This window comes from Gigantopelta aegis, chromosome 6 (assembly GCF_016097555.1).
Source record: "Gigantopelta aegis isolate Gae_Host chromosome 6, Gae_host_genome, whole genome shotgun sequence".
NCBI classification, from domain to species: Eukaryota; Metazoa; Mollusca; class Gastropoda; order Neomphalida; family Peltospiridae; genus Gigantopelta; species Gigantopelta aegis.
The window spans coordinates 7,642,387-7,658,271 of record NC_054704.1 but is presented as its reverse complement, the minus strand read 5'-3'; the positions used below and the strand labels follow the sequence as shown (position 1 = coordinate 7,658,271).

Here is a 15,885-nt window from a genome sequence, read left to right as displayed (position 1 = left end):
CAACACGACAGTGGATAGCCTTAATAATTCAAATCTTTCTTAATGTTCATCTCATTATAACTCATTAAATAACTGAAAATTGATTTGTTGGTGCAAACAAATTGTCACTGATATATAATCAATGGTAAAATTGCAACTGATTCCCAACAGGGTGGTATGCTAAGTCTAATAATTAACATGGATTTTATAAAGTACCAAGAACCAAATGTTTTATATAAGGCCTAATGCTTATAAATTTTTTAGAGTCTAGACTCCACAGTTTTATAAGCACTGGCCCAGCTGTCTTTTTTATTGTTATTATATGCTCTTTTCTTTTTACGCAATGCTCTACCCATAATTCTTCTAGATGCAAGTACCCATGGTAGAATAAGAAAAACTGTACATGCGTACTATGTACCTGGTAGTACCGGAACAGGAATACGATACTTCTCAGTTAGAATTGCAAATTTATCACTTGTTACTGGAGTATTCAGTGGGGACTATAAAAGACGGGAAAAGAAAAGATATAAAGATAGCAGATCTTAAACAATATGTCTACTCTGAAGCCAACTTAATAACAGATATCTTGTCTGTGGGAAAGTGCATATAAAAGATCCTTTTCTGCATCAGGAAAAATGTAGTGGGTTTCCTCTCTAAGACTATGTGTCAGAATTACCAAATTTTTGACATCCAATAGCCAATGATTAATTAATCAATGTGCTCTAGTGGTGTTATTAAACAAAACAAACTTTCATAACAGATAACAACTATTTTAGAATTCTAAAAATAAAACTGTAATTACTATTCATAATACTGAGTTGATTAGTAACAGATTACAAAATATTCAACAAACAGCATGTGTCTACAAAATGAAATCATATGCTGGTATGACAACACAACACATTGCCACAAAGTGTATTGATATTCACGAGCTCAATCATTTAGTGCATATCAGTAAAACTTGAATTTGACGACAGATTTATTTTAGCATATTCTAATACGTAATTACTAATATTTTATGGACTTCAGCCTAATCCCCGACATTCATCTATAGTTAAATCTGACATGTACGCAATGACTGAAATTCATCAATAGTTAAATCTGACATGTACGCAATGACTGACATTCATCTATAGTTAAATCTGACATGTACGCAATGACTGAAATTCATCTATAGTTAAATCTGACATGTACGCAATGACTGAAATTCAGCTATAGTTAAATCTGACATGTACGCAATGACTGACATTCATCTATAGTTAAATCTGACATGTACGCAATGACTGAAATTCATCTATAGTTAAATCTGACATGTACGCAATGACTGAAATTCATCTATAGTTAAATCTGACATGTACGCAATGACTGAAATGCATTAAAGACATATCCATCTAATGAATGTTAGCTCTTACATCTCTTTCTTTCCAGTCGGGAAACAGTTCATCGAGAGCTCGAGGTTCAATGCAAGCTCCTGACAATGTGTGGCCACCTGGAACAACAAAAAATATAAACTTAATTCACGTGTCATATTAACCAGTGTTTTCAAATTGATATTTTAGACTTATTATTTCAGCATCTTTTGTAGAACTCCCTAATCTTTGTCCAGTATATTGTCACATTGACTTAAGATAATAAAAACTACACAGTTCGACAACTTCCTGTAAATAGGGACTTAATAGAAGATTTCAAAAAGTTAAACTAATCATGAAACTTTTATCAGAACCTGTATCTTCACACTGATTCAAGTCAAAGAATTTTACCATGTTTTATATAACCCAACCCCTGCAACACCCCGCTGCAATCAGCAATACTGTGGTGATTACCACAAAGTCTTTAATTCTCCACAACCCTGTTTTTGTCACAGACTATTAAAAAGAATTCTACATTAAGTTTTTTGTCACAGACATTTTTCTGAATTGCAGGGGTCGATAACTCATAGCCCAACACACCAAGTTAGCATTGCTAGGACAGAATTCTTGAATCATGTGATATGATGATCACCAAAGTATCTATACCTAGTTCAGCAGCTTTCTCCACCAGACAGACTCGCAGCTCCTTGCCCTGTTCGTTTGCTAACTGTTTGAGTCTACATGCCGCTGACAGCCCAGCTGGTCCCCCGCCAACTATCACCACATCCGCTTCATCTCCATACCGCTCCATAGAAACATCTGACAAAAACAAACATAGTAAATCATCCACATGTACAGATTTTAGGTCAATTTGTTTTTTTGTTTTTTTGAGGGGTAAGACAAGTATTGCCTTCATTTTAATAACAAAAATTAGGGCAACAAGGTAAGTTGGAGAGACACCAAGGCAAACATTTCCTTCAAAACAAGCCCAATGTGACTTACTTTCTATCAAATTTTCTCAGAAAAAAATAATTTCATATCCTATGGGAAAGGCACAGTGGCAAACCAGTTAGGGCACCATGGCATTTTTCTTGCTGTTAGCAATATCAGAGTTTGGGCGCACACCTGGAAGTAAGGTGCAGAGGTAAAATTTGAACCTTGTAATGATTCAATTTTTTTCCCCCACATTTCAAGCCATCAATCCTTTACTAAGATGTCGGATTAGATTCCATAACTTTTAAAATGATAATGTTAATATTTAGTCCAGTACTTGCTAAATATTTACACACTATTTATGCATCCATAAATATCTTCTGTGAAGCCTTTGTGATGTTCAAGTATGATGAAGAATTTATCATGTGTAATTATAATACAAGATTTACCTTACAAATATACAAATGGTATTGGACAGTATTGATACAGTTACCAGTAATTAAATTACATATGTATGTATGTATGTATGTGGATCAACAGGTTTTACAGTGTATATGTTTAGGTTGCAGTTAACTTGTGTTACATGTACTCATGTATTATATTTTCCTTGAAAAACCATACCTTTCCACCTGGGATCCTTGTCTCTGGGATAAATAGTGTAGTGGGTTGTGATTTTGGGTAAACTTTTTTTTGTACTCAATGATCGATGTTGACAAATGTGTTGAATCATACATCTTTGGGCTAAAACAGACAAGAATGCATACATGTCAAACAATAGTCGGTTACCGGGATATGTTTTACACAGCACACTATCAAAACAGTTTGGTACAATTCACCGAGGTAAACTAATATGTTATATACACGTGGATTTATCCAGGATTTCTATCAGGGTCCCATGTCTGATGGGATTGGGTAAATTAACTTGAGTAAGTCATATGTGGGATATTTTTCAGTTCACTGTTAAATGAATTTATTGGAACAGACATAATTAAATATACATATTAGGAATTTTTTGCATAAAAATTAGAAATTTTCAGTGCCACTTTCTTTCTTTCTTCTTTCAGACTCACAGAACACCTTGATAAATACCTGATACGAGTACTGTACAGTAACAGTTATGATATAAGTAATAAATAAATAAATTCCTGCCATACAAGTACGGTTTGTTTGATGCACATATGGTACAGGTACATAAATGTAACATACATGTAGCATTGTTGTTTTGCTACATACTGTAACATAATCCCAACTAGTAGTCCTTTTTATGACTAACATTATGCAAATTGTAAAATATTTTGTTTAGAATATCAGTTTTGGTATATTCGATGTGGTTCCTAATGTTTGTAGTTGTCCATGCAAACTAGATTTTTTTCCTCCAAATAATTTTGTATGTAAAAAAAATATATATTAGGAAATAAAAATAATATTTTAAGCTTCAACTACGGCAAACATTAGGATGATCAGAAACACAGTGGATATATACACTGACCAATGTTCTAAAAAAGAAACATACTTAAACTGTAAGTTAAGTGGTTAAAAAGGCTCTATTAGTCGGAAACATCTTATGGGTTACACACCACCATGCGGTGTTCAATACAATTTCTGTCAGAATATATTTTGTGAAAAAATACAACACTGTCGAGAGGGTCGTGTAACTACTAATTTTAGGGAGTGCTCTCAACTGACATGTACCGTGTAAAATATTTTTTACATAGGTCGACCACAAAATTGTTCAATTAATGGCTCGACCACCGCCTCGTGTTGCTGTTATACAAGTGGCACCATACCACTTAACTGCACAGTTGTTATCAGTTAGTACTACATTAACAAGTTACTTTAGACCAATGGGTTATTTAAATACTACAGAGGTCAACCTACATGTAATCATCACAGAAAGATTTCAAAAAACAGAATTTTGTAGAATTTTTCATGAGGTACTATTTGCTAAACCGGACTATATTAAGCTGCTGCAGCAAGTAACAACACAACGAATGGTGGTGTGTTGCCTTATAGGCCTTATTATATTCAAGAATCAACTTCCAATGTCTATATAGTGCTTCAACCACCATTTTCACATTCATGAGAGTGGATAATAACTTGAGTCTAAATACCTGTTTAAAGTTATATTCTCTGGTTACAATATTATAACATCATGTACAAATGTGAAATACAAGCTCAAATGCACTTTTTATAATGTCGTGTGTGTTAGCTATGAACGGATAATGTCAAACGTATACGCTTGATTCGTCATCTGTGCCGCCATAGCTCGGCAAAGCACAAACGACAGCCTGTTGTCAGTTTGGGTTAACACGTGCGTTTGCCAATTTCAAATTGTAGAGTTCGTCTCAAAAAATTAAAAGAGAAATCTTGTGCTGTATGAAGAACGTTCGGTTGAGGATACGGTACTAGAGTCTTTAGTTAAAACCGGTTTGATCTTGACAACGTATTATCAACAGTCGTACCTTCCTATTTCAGAACTGATATTTTGTAAAGTGTTAGTAGAACTTTCAAAGTTTAGTTTGTATACTAGTAACACATTAATAATGTATATATTTTTAAAATAAAATATACTAAAGTGGACAATGAACGTTTTCACTTCTTAATTTTACGTGTTAAAATCAACAAATTCAAATAAATATTATTTCGTTTGAAAAGGGTAAAGTTGGGGGGGGGGGGGGGGGGAAGAGAGATAGAAGGGTGTTTAACGACATCAAAGATAAAGCATATTGATTTAATAATCATCCGACCCCATACAACCATAAATAAAATGTGTTGAGTGCGTCGTTAACTAAAACATATCATATCCTTCATTCCATCTGCTGTTGGATGTCTAACATTTGGTAATTTTGACATATAATCTTAGAGAGGAATCGGGTGCATGTGCAGGGAGAGGGTATTGGAGGTCGAAACCCTTACTTGCCCAAGCTTAAAAAAAATTGAAATGTATTTTGGGGGGCAGCATGGCCCCATATAAACTTCGCTAAACAGTCTATAACCCCAGCCCCACTGAAATCCCTGCACACGCACCTTGGAAACACGCATTTTTTTTTAGCAAGGGATTGTTTATATGTACCATCCCACAGACAGGATATCACATACCATGGTCTTTTTGTATACCCGCCGATGGGGATCGATCCTAGATTGACCGCACATTTAAAAACCCCCACCTTTTTAGGTCTAAGTAATGAATAAAAATAACATATAGTCTTGAAAAATGTTACGTAAATCGAACACAGTACCCTCTTCCTCCACCCCTAGAGCGTTACATAATTAGTAACACCCCCTTACATGTAATGCGTATGCCAACAGCTGACCACTGTAAAATTTTCACGGCAAATCCCCCACTCACCGACCCCTGGAAAGGCGTTGTACCATACCTCTATGGATATAAATGTTTTGGAGATATAAGATGACCCCTCAATCAAGACAGTTAAATTTGTTCAAAAATTGCGAAATCTCACGTGATCTCTTGTTGGGGAATTCTATACTTGTGATAAGCCAATGAAAACCAAGATCGGTACGAGCCCGTCAAAAGTGTTCCACTTTCAAAATCATGGCTTTGTTTTTGACCTGGATAAGCCAGCGTAGTGAAACCAATGCGGAGTGCGGCGTCATATATGCACCTAACGTAATTGGATTTTCTGTTCTATATGCTTAAATAATAAAAAATATTCCAGGGAATGTAGTTTTAATCACATGATCTATGAGTCAAAAAGAGAGGGAAATGTGATATGCACACTTGCTTATCAGCTCTTCTCATATATCAAAATTATTCACAAGTTCTTATAATTTTACAAACTAAGGAATCTGCAAGATATGGAATGAACACCGTCTTTTAACCGAAAACATTGTAATTATGTATGAGTGAAACAGAAACCAAGGTCATTTAATGAAACTCATGTTTTTAATTCTGTTTACAGTACTTATATGGATAATAAAAGAATGTGCAAATAAGGTAATATCAAATAATTGTGAGTTTCACTGTAGTGTGTTTGTGAAACTATTCCACAAAAACATTTGGTCTAGAGGTGTATTCGGGCACACAGAGTTGAGTTAAATATGGCCAGGGTAACAATTAGTATGACTGTTTTGTGTTCATTGCAATGTAATTTATATCTTAATAAAGTCTAAATAAGTAGCTTTTTATAAATAAATACACTATTTGTGCAAATATTCAATTTATTTGAGTCAAATGTTAAAATTTAATACAAAATTAGCATATTTGTATTATTTTTGTATACATTTAGGACCACCAGCAAACTGCCCACATTATGAAACCTGTGTACAGGTACCTTTTGAAAAAATTCATTCAGTACAACTAGAAAATTCACTAGAACACTTGAAATACTACCTTCTGTTACATGTAATACATTTTGATAACCATGCTTAAGGTTACACACCACAATTAATTACTCCATGCAGTTCAATACAATTTCTATGTCAGAATATATTCTGTGAAGAATACAACACTGTCGCTAGGGTCATGTGACTACTAATTTTAGGGAGTGCTCTCAACTGACATTTACTATGTAAAAAAAATCAATATAGGTCGACAACAAAAGTTTCAATTAATGGCCCCTATTCCTGATCACCGTCTCGTGTTGCTGTTATACAAGTGGCACCATACCACTTGCACAATTGTTATCAATTAGTTAGAAGTTACTTCAAACCAATGGGTTATTTAAATACTACAAAAGTCAACTTACGTGTAATCATCAAAGAAAGATTTCAAAAAGCACATCATATTTTTTTAGTATTTTTTCATGAGGAACTATTTCCTAAATGGGACTATATTAAGCTGCTACAGCAAGTAATGACACGATAAATGGTGGTGTGTTGCCGTATGATGTCTAAGAGTACCTCTAAGAAATTAATGGTTTTCAACAGTTAAATATAGATCACAAATTTGTATTTTAGAAGTGTTTAACAGGCGTGAAAGTGTTCACGAACAAATCGGCTTTTCATGAATATTAGGCATACTCCTGCTTTTAAACAAATAAATTAAAATTTTAACAATAAATTGGCAACAGCAATAAAAAGTGCCACTGCAAAAAGCTGTTGCAAAATTTATTTGGAATTACTTTGTAAATTGTTATTAGCTGAAAGAATTTCGAGACCTCTATTGTAAAATGATAAAGTTTAAACACAACAAAATAGAATAAGAACCACTGTATCTTTACTACTCATAATGAATTCAAACACCATCATGGTGTTTTGTCTCATTCTCAGGTATATAGAACAGAGCTATCCCATGAAAGAAAGCCATACATGTGAGAAATTTCTAACATGACGCCGTTGGTAATCTATGACGTCATATTAATATGAGGTGGTGACTTGAAGTCATTAGACACAGTTTTAAATTAATATTTTGTTATTAAAACCTTCAATTTAAAAGCTATCTTGTTAATTTGTAGTGTTAAATTTTATTTAACACATGAAACAAACACGGCAGTGTAGCTTATTTACTTGTTCAGCCATCCGTCTGTTCATGTAAAATAATGGTTTATTTACCGAATGAATGAGAGAAAGAGACTCCATCATATGCGGTCATGAGGGATAGAAAAAGTACACCTTCGATGTTCAAAAATTTCGACCATGAGACTCAGCAAGCCTCGTCCCCAAGTCCAGGTTTTAAGCTGTCGTTCGCCAAATCGCCAAATGCAAATTAATATTGAATTTGGCGAAAATATTTCATTCTCAAATCGCCAAAAAGCCAATTCGAAAATCTTGTTTCATTATCTTCCACTATTACAGGGTTCGAACTTAACGGTTGCCCGATCGCCCCTGGCGACTGAAAACGACGACGGGCGACTGAAAACCCACAGTAAGGTTGCCCGCCTGGCGACCGATTTGTTTTTTTGTTTTTTTTAAATCAATAATTATGTAGCCTACTTTGCACCATGAAAAAGTGTAGGTCTGCTTTTACATATAAACATCTGCCCAATATAAGAATATAGGTGTAAGGTAAGTGGCATGTAAAATTGGGCACAAATTCATGTCGACAAGATTCAGCCTGGTTATGTGTACACGTCATAGATCCACTGAACATTATATTTTAGGGTTTTTTTTAATTATTATTATTTCATTGAGATGGGGTGGGGGGAGGATGGGGTTGTGTCAGTTATACCAGTGCTCAACGTTTGGTGAACGCAAGCATCTTTGTTTGTTGGAAATTATATAATCGGGAATTATATAATCCTATTATCTAATTTAATATAAAACGCTAAGCTATTTCGCAAACCTAACACATGCGTAGCTCGTGTCCTAACACGTGCATAGTTCGTGACCCATCACGTGCATACTTCGTGTTTACCACTCGTGGCTCATCGCGTTATTTATTTAAAGAGTGGGTTGGTTAAGTGCAGGAAAATACGCAAAATAAATGTTTTCTCTTATAATCTGTTGCAATATTGTTGTTTTATAGAAAATATTATTCGGGCAAGTGAAAATAGATCCGGGCAAGTGAAAGTGCTGTCACCAGATGCCCGGATGGCAACTCAAAAAAAAGAGTTAAGCGCAGACACTGCTATTAGTTTTTGAGGAGTATTTGTTAATACAGTAAAATTTTAATGTATTAAAAAATTTAAAACGCATACAGGTCGGAAATAACAACTTCCGAGTAAACACGAATGCAGCTTTAGTCTCGCTATTTGTTATTTAGTACATCTACTTTGCGCATGCTTGTTTTGAGCCACTTGGTGACTTGCGTCGGATTCCGTAACCAGCTTTATTTTTGTCAATCGGAATAGCTCGCTCCTTTTCGCTTCCTCCATGTGGCCGATGTCATATGATTTCTTGCATGTTGGAAAAAGCTGACATATCTCGATTGACTGTTCATGGAATACCGCTTGCTGGGTACAAGGATCGTTAAAACGCTGATTAAATTGTTTAACTCTATCTTTATTTTTGCTGCATATTTAACAATGTACTGTCATTACAACTCCTAGCAATAGCAATAAACTGGGTGCAGTAAGCCTCAGCAGACGATTGCGATTTTGCTGCATGTAATATTTTTGATCGTCGCACATATATAATTAATGGATTTTAAAACGGGGCAGAACTGATGGATACATTAAAGTAGTAACTGGGAATGGACACCCATATTCATTCAGAAATTATGGGTTGGAAATAAATTACTTTAAAAAGAACTTAATTTTGTCATAATTTTGTTTGGCTAATTGAAACCTGAATTTGGCTACAGATTTTCGGATCAAATTAGCCAGCTTAAATCCAGCTTAAATCCTGCAGGTCCAAATTTCACCACCTCGGGTGTACTTTTTCTATCCCACATGACTGCATATGATGGAGTCTTATAATAATCAGTGTATACTAGAAAGTTTTGAAAATTTCATCTTAGCCATACATTTGATTTATTATTTTATCACAACTAAAATACTTTATTTGGGTATTAATTAACAGTGCTTGAAACATCTAGATTTTATTTCAATAAAATCATGTCAGATTACATTAAAGGGCAATTCCACGGTAACGGAATTACGAGTTGAAGAGATATTTCAGGCATTAAACTCAGCTAGTCCACATAAGAAAAATTATCATAATGATGTAACTATGTAATACACTAGTACTGCACTAGTGCTTGTCATGGGCAGAAATGAGACTCCTTACTGCAAGGTGTAGTGCATGAGTACTTAATTAAAGTTTGGTAACGGAGTTACGTAAAAACGGACACCATTTTTACGGGCACCGCAAAACATCAACAAACTCTGTGAAGTATGATGAAATAATTATTTATCTTCATGATGGAATGATGACCTAATGACTTGTGATTAACAAAATAGAAATTATATTACAAATTATCTCTTCATAATTTTATTGTACAACATTGAATGCCGGTAACGGAATTACACAGTTCGGTAACGGAATTACCGCTCTGAATTTACTTTTGAAAAACAATATTTATTTACTTTAAATTTGATTTGCAAATATGTTGCATAATTTTATAAGTTAAATAATAATTCAGTATACTTGTTTTAAGCATTCATATTAATATTTCAAATGATAACTAGTTTCAATATCGGTAACATGTACACGTGCATGTATATTATGAGTGGAGATTTAAACTAGCACTAAACTGTGTACATATTACATAGTAAATGTTTAAAATGTTTGACAGCAATTGAAAAAAATTCTTGAACAGTGACATTGTTAATAACAAAGAGAATTACACCAGGTCAGAGGAACACAGGCCAATTAAAATTATATAGACTGACCGTCAAACATCTAGATTGTATTATGGTGTCAAAGATATTATGCCTAATAATAAAATTCCCCATCTATCTGAGGTTATGGTAACATACATGCCAACATTCAAAACACCAGTATTTTCTTTTTTGGCCAACCAAACATGCCATCTTTCCATTTTAAGAATTTTACTCAGATTAGATTTCCTTGTAAAGACAGCATTAACACTATAAAACGGTTGCTTTCTTTTTGTCCATTATATACATTAAAAGCATAATGTTGGTAATTAGAATGATACTTTCCATTTTCTGGATATCCTGTCATTTAAATATAAATTATTAAATACATGTACAGTCAATAAATGCCTTTGGATAAAGTAACATTAAAGTTTGCTTCAAGTAGATATGTTATGTTACATTTCCACTTTCTGGACCCTATATATGTTTAAAGATATATGTACAGGGCAGGAAATAGTGGCCTGTAAAAAGTGAAAAGAAGTCTATTTTTAAATCTTGCACGTGAAATAAACATTCACCTGCTAAAATTAATTCAAAATCGTGTCATTTTTAAAAAAACAGGTGTATGTACGATCATCTCATCTTCTATTTAGCTGAGGCCGAGCTCATGATTCTGTTACATTTTAATTTTATAATGCTCTAAACTACATATCAGAGATCCTAATTTTCCACACATTGTCCCAATCCCTACATTCACATTGTGCTGCTATTTAAAAAAAATAATGGCAGGCCATATTTTACTTCATATTTTGAGCCCTGATATAATTCTAGTAGGTTTCGATTATAACTTGAATTTTGTCATGGATATTGCAGATGTTTAGTCAGCATAATGAAGCTTTTAAGTAGTACTGTTTGGTTAAAGTTGATAAGATTTCCTTAATTTCTATATTGTTAATGGATGACATTTATATTTGCTATGGGTGTTCCGCAAATGCATTTGGAGCCACTACTAGTACTATTACCATATGGATTTTTAAAAAAGATTTTGTATATTTTCCTATTGTTACATCACTTGATGTATTGGTGTATATGGATAAGAGTGTAGCATTTTAGTACTATGTAGCTTTATATTAAAGTGTTTCTTGACAATATATACCAAAGACGGTAACGGAATTACAAACCTATGGTAACGGAATTACATATGTTTACAGCTATATAATTTTACTAATAATGTATGAATTTGAAAGTAAATGTGTCTGATTATGTTCATTAACATATACTCAGAGAATATGAGTCGATTCCTTGATTACATATAAATGAATAATACAGTCTAACTTTTTGTTTGTTTTCGGTAACGGAATTACAAACTGATTCTGTTTTCTAATTTCCCCTAAATCTAAAAAAAAAAAAAAATTCATTAACGTGGATTATGAAGTGTAGTACTTTGTTAGTGGTAAAACAAAAACACTAATAAAAAGAATATTACCTTCAATTACATGGCTGCTGTACATAAATTCATAGTGTGTATTACGGAAGTGTCATATTTTTAGTGTGACGGTATCCTCATAAAATAGCTAAAGTCAAACACATCCATTTATTTTACAATATTTTATTTATCAGATTTGGATTCTCCAGACATTTTTACATTAAAAACAATCTTAATATATAAGGAATAACATGATTTGATTTTTTCACTCCATGTCCACTTTAGCGTGGAATTGCCCTAAAAGAAAAAGCCTTTTAAAAATGTGTTTCCAGGAACATGCATGCATGGAGTCATTATTTTTCTCAGCCATTTCAGGGCTCAAAATAGGAAGTAAACTTAAAACTATGGCCTGCCATTATTTTTAGTCATGAATATAACATGTGGTGAAGGGAGGGTTTGGTGTGTGAGAAATAGTACCTTTGAGATGTATTGTGGACAAGTAAAATGTTCAATGTAGTTTAATTTTTAGCAAAAAGACAGTCCTTGTACTTAAATAAAACAAAACATTTGACAAGTGAAAATGTTACTGGACAAGTAGATTTTGCAATATACTTGTTTGGTGAACAAATGAAAAATTCTGCTTATTTCTATTGCTGATAGTTACATGTACACACACTGATACCGATACCCTATTTTTGGTTGCGAAATGGTGCAAAATATCAGATTAACAAGATGGTGATAAAACTGTTTGAACTCAAATATTATTTTAAATTATTATTTCACTGGTTATTCAAACACTCTTTCAGAGTTTGATTTATTAGTAAACATAAATGATCCAAATAAATGATAAAAGCTAATGAAATAATGAAATATAGATGCAAACAACGACTACTTTTTTTTTTACAGGATTATCTGCTAATGATTATGCTTTTTTGCTTTCGAAATTATTGTGCTTAAATAGGTTAAGGTCAAAATCTGTCCTCAAAAGTTAACAATAAATCATGTACATGTATTTGTGCATGTACATAACTTGTAATCATGTGCAGTTAGTCACGTTTCCCTTTCACTACCTCCACTGTCACATTCTCTGAGTGGCTCATTGATTTATGCTTATTTTTAAAAAACAGAACAAAATAGCCTCTCAATTATTACTTGATATTCATGTTGATCTCCTGAACTATTAGTTTTTTTATAACTTTCACAATGATTGCATCATTTAACAGTCAGGGATGAATTATCGTATCTATGCAATATCTTGATAACAACAAAACTAAAAAAAGTGGACTTTGACCCACGGATAAAATAGCAGACGATCTGAATCGGCGATTGTCAATGATGGAATTTTGAAGTCGTTCATTACTTAAAATCCGCAAAACAAATTTACTATTACACGACAGCAACATTCTAATACATAAAATAATAATATAAAATACAACTAGCTTGTTTTATTGGTTTAAAACCATTCACCTGAGTTCAATGCTCGACACTTTCCTACCAATGCCGCCATATTTCCTCACGTATTGCTTTTCGGCAGCTGTGGTGAGGTAACTGAAAAATTACATAAAAATAAATTATAATACCCCTAAAATCTAATTTTTGGGGGTAAATATTTGAAATTGTTTAAACAACTTGTTAACTTTAAAGTAAAATCAGATAAAATTAATATGTCGTAATACAAATAAGCTATGGTCTCACTCCATATTTGATCCCCGTCAGTGGGTCCATTGGCATTGGGCTATTTCTCGCTCCAGCCAGTGCACCACGATGGGAAAATCAAAGGCCGTGGTATGTGTTATCCTGTCTATGGGATGGTGCATATAAAAGATCCCTTGCTGCTAATCGAAAAGAAATAAGTCCATGAAGTGGCAACAGCAGGTTTCCTCCCTCAATATCTGTGGTCCTTAACCATGTAATCGTAAATAAAATATGTCGAGTGCGTCGTTAAATAAACCATTTCACTCTATATTTTAAAGTTTATCTACTATTAAACATTAAATATTCTGAAGGCTACTCATAAAATTTTGCTCAGTACTGCTTCACGATTCACTACACAAGTTTCAGAGATTGCTACACAATTTTAAACATTAAACAGTAGTTGCTAATCAATTTTCAATTCACTTGAAATGTCGCCAATTAAGATTTTGAAAACAAAATGTTCCCTGCATGTGTCTGTCTGTATGTGCCATTATTAGATACTCCGAAACTGAGGCCGTTACTTTAAAAAAAAAAAAAAAAACCCCACTTTTTTAAAATTGAATTCTGGCAAAAACCAGACTCCTGGACATTTTAAACTGTGGCTATTAGGTATCTTAACATAATAATGGTAATTAGGCTAGAGAAACAAAGAAAAAGCCTTCTGCCACAAAATGGGACTCCCACTGATCCAGAGTAAGATCAGATTATATGCACTTTCCTACAGACTGGATACAGGTCCACTAAAAACACTTGTGCACTGAGATGGAGAAGGTGAAAATTCAATTAATAATAAATAATGAAAGTAAAAATATGTAAACATGCATAAATGAATGAATAAGGACAAAATAACAAAAGCATTTTATTTTATTCACAATTTTTTTTTGAGGTTATCAGACATAAATATATAAACACTGTACATTTCATCCATTCTAAGAAATTATTATCCTTTTTACAAATTGCATGATAACACAAAATATTAACAATTAGTAAAAATGTACATAATTATATTCATATTAAATAAATGATGCTAGTCACCAACTAGTAAATAATAATCAATATATCTATAATTTTGTTAACTGATCAAACATGCAGCAAAATTACAAATGATAAAAAAAAAATCCCTACTTTACTATGGTTGTGTCACTGTTGTAATTCGATTTTCTCATAACAAGGCGAGATGATAATTAAACTGTCCTACACTTGTAAATGATGTGACAAAACTCTTTAATACAATAACACATAATTATGGATACCACAACTAAACAAGCATTCTGAGAGTACCTCTAACGCAATACCTGTCCCCTACTGGGCCCAACAAATGTTCATATCTCCTAACTTCACGAGCCATATTTTTGTGAAAAATGGGTAAATTACCATAAAAGTTAACGTGATCTGTAACAGTACATGATAAAGCTATATATTTTCATCTCAATATTTTCAGACATTGCAATTTTTTTTGTGGAAAACAAGTTTTCATACCTCCTAAGTTCAAGGGACATAACTGTAAATAATGGGTAAATTGCCATGAAAGTCAAATTTAAGCTGCAACAGAACATGATAAACCTGAACAAAATTTCTCAATATCTCGATGCATTGTGGAAAAAAAAAACCCATCCAGAAAACTATATGTGAGACGGATGGACAGACAGGACAGAGATGAAATCTATAGTCTCCTCCGGTTGGAATGGTAGGGATCTAATAATGAGGCAAGACAATGGCTAAATTGTGGGCGTAAAGATTTGGTAAAGACCGTAGGCCTTTAATGCTATAAAAGATATGCAAAACTGTGATTTCGGTTTGGAATCAATCCCCGCCGGTGAACTAGATGTGGTCTCCAAATAATTTCATGTGTATAAAAAATATATAAATTAGGAAATAAAATGAAGTTTGACCTAGTACAAACATTAGGACGATCAAAAGCACATTTAATATACAGCCACTAATATTTTATTAAAAAATAAATTAATTAAAGCTGCAGTCTGGAATATTTTTATTATTTAAGCATTTAGAATAGATGATCCAGTTCTGTTTGGTACATAAAAGGCCCACTACATCACTATAGTTTCGCAAAGCTCGCTTATGTAAATTATCTAGGTCAACTGCAAACACAATGGCCAGCTTGTTTTTCTTCGATTAGCAGGACGCCAGTAGAACTGGGAATTTATGCGATTTGCGCAGGTGCTGGGCTTCTCACTTGATTTGGAAAAAATTTAACTGTCTTGATTGAGGGGTCGTCTCATACCTCCAAAATATATTTATATCCATAGAGGTATGGTACAATACCTTTCCAGGGGTCCGTGGGAGATCTGCCTTGAAATTTTTACAGTGACCAGCGGTTGGCATA

General features: G+C 33.3%; 1 protein-coding gene across 1 annotated transcript in view; it reads right to left on the bottom strand.

Moving 5' to 3' along the window:
• The window catches only part of LOC121375141 (electron transfer flavoprotein-ubiquinone oxidoreductase, mitochondrial-like), a 30,460-nt gene extending 17,066 nt beyond the window's left edge, over nt 1–13,394 (bottom strand). Inside the window, exons 1-5 of the mRNA XM_041502402.1 lie at nt 13,314–13,394; nt 2,883–3,002; nt 1,995–2,147; nt 1,392–1,468; nt 398–479 (exon numbers count right to left, since the gene is read on the bottom strand). Of these exons, the coding sequence (XP_041358336.1) occupies nt 398–479; nt 1,392–1,468; nt 1,995–2,147; nt 2,883–3,002; nt 13,314–13,353 (472 nt within the window). The 5' untranslated portion in view covers nt 13,354–13,394. The remainder of the gene's footprint in view (nt 1–397; nt 480–1,391; nt 1,469–1,994; nt 2,148–2,882; nt 3,003–13,313) is intronic.
• Between the last annotated feature and the right edge of the window lie 2,491 nt (nt 13,395–15,885).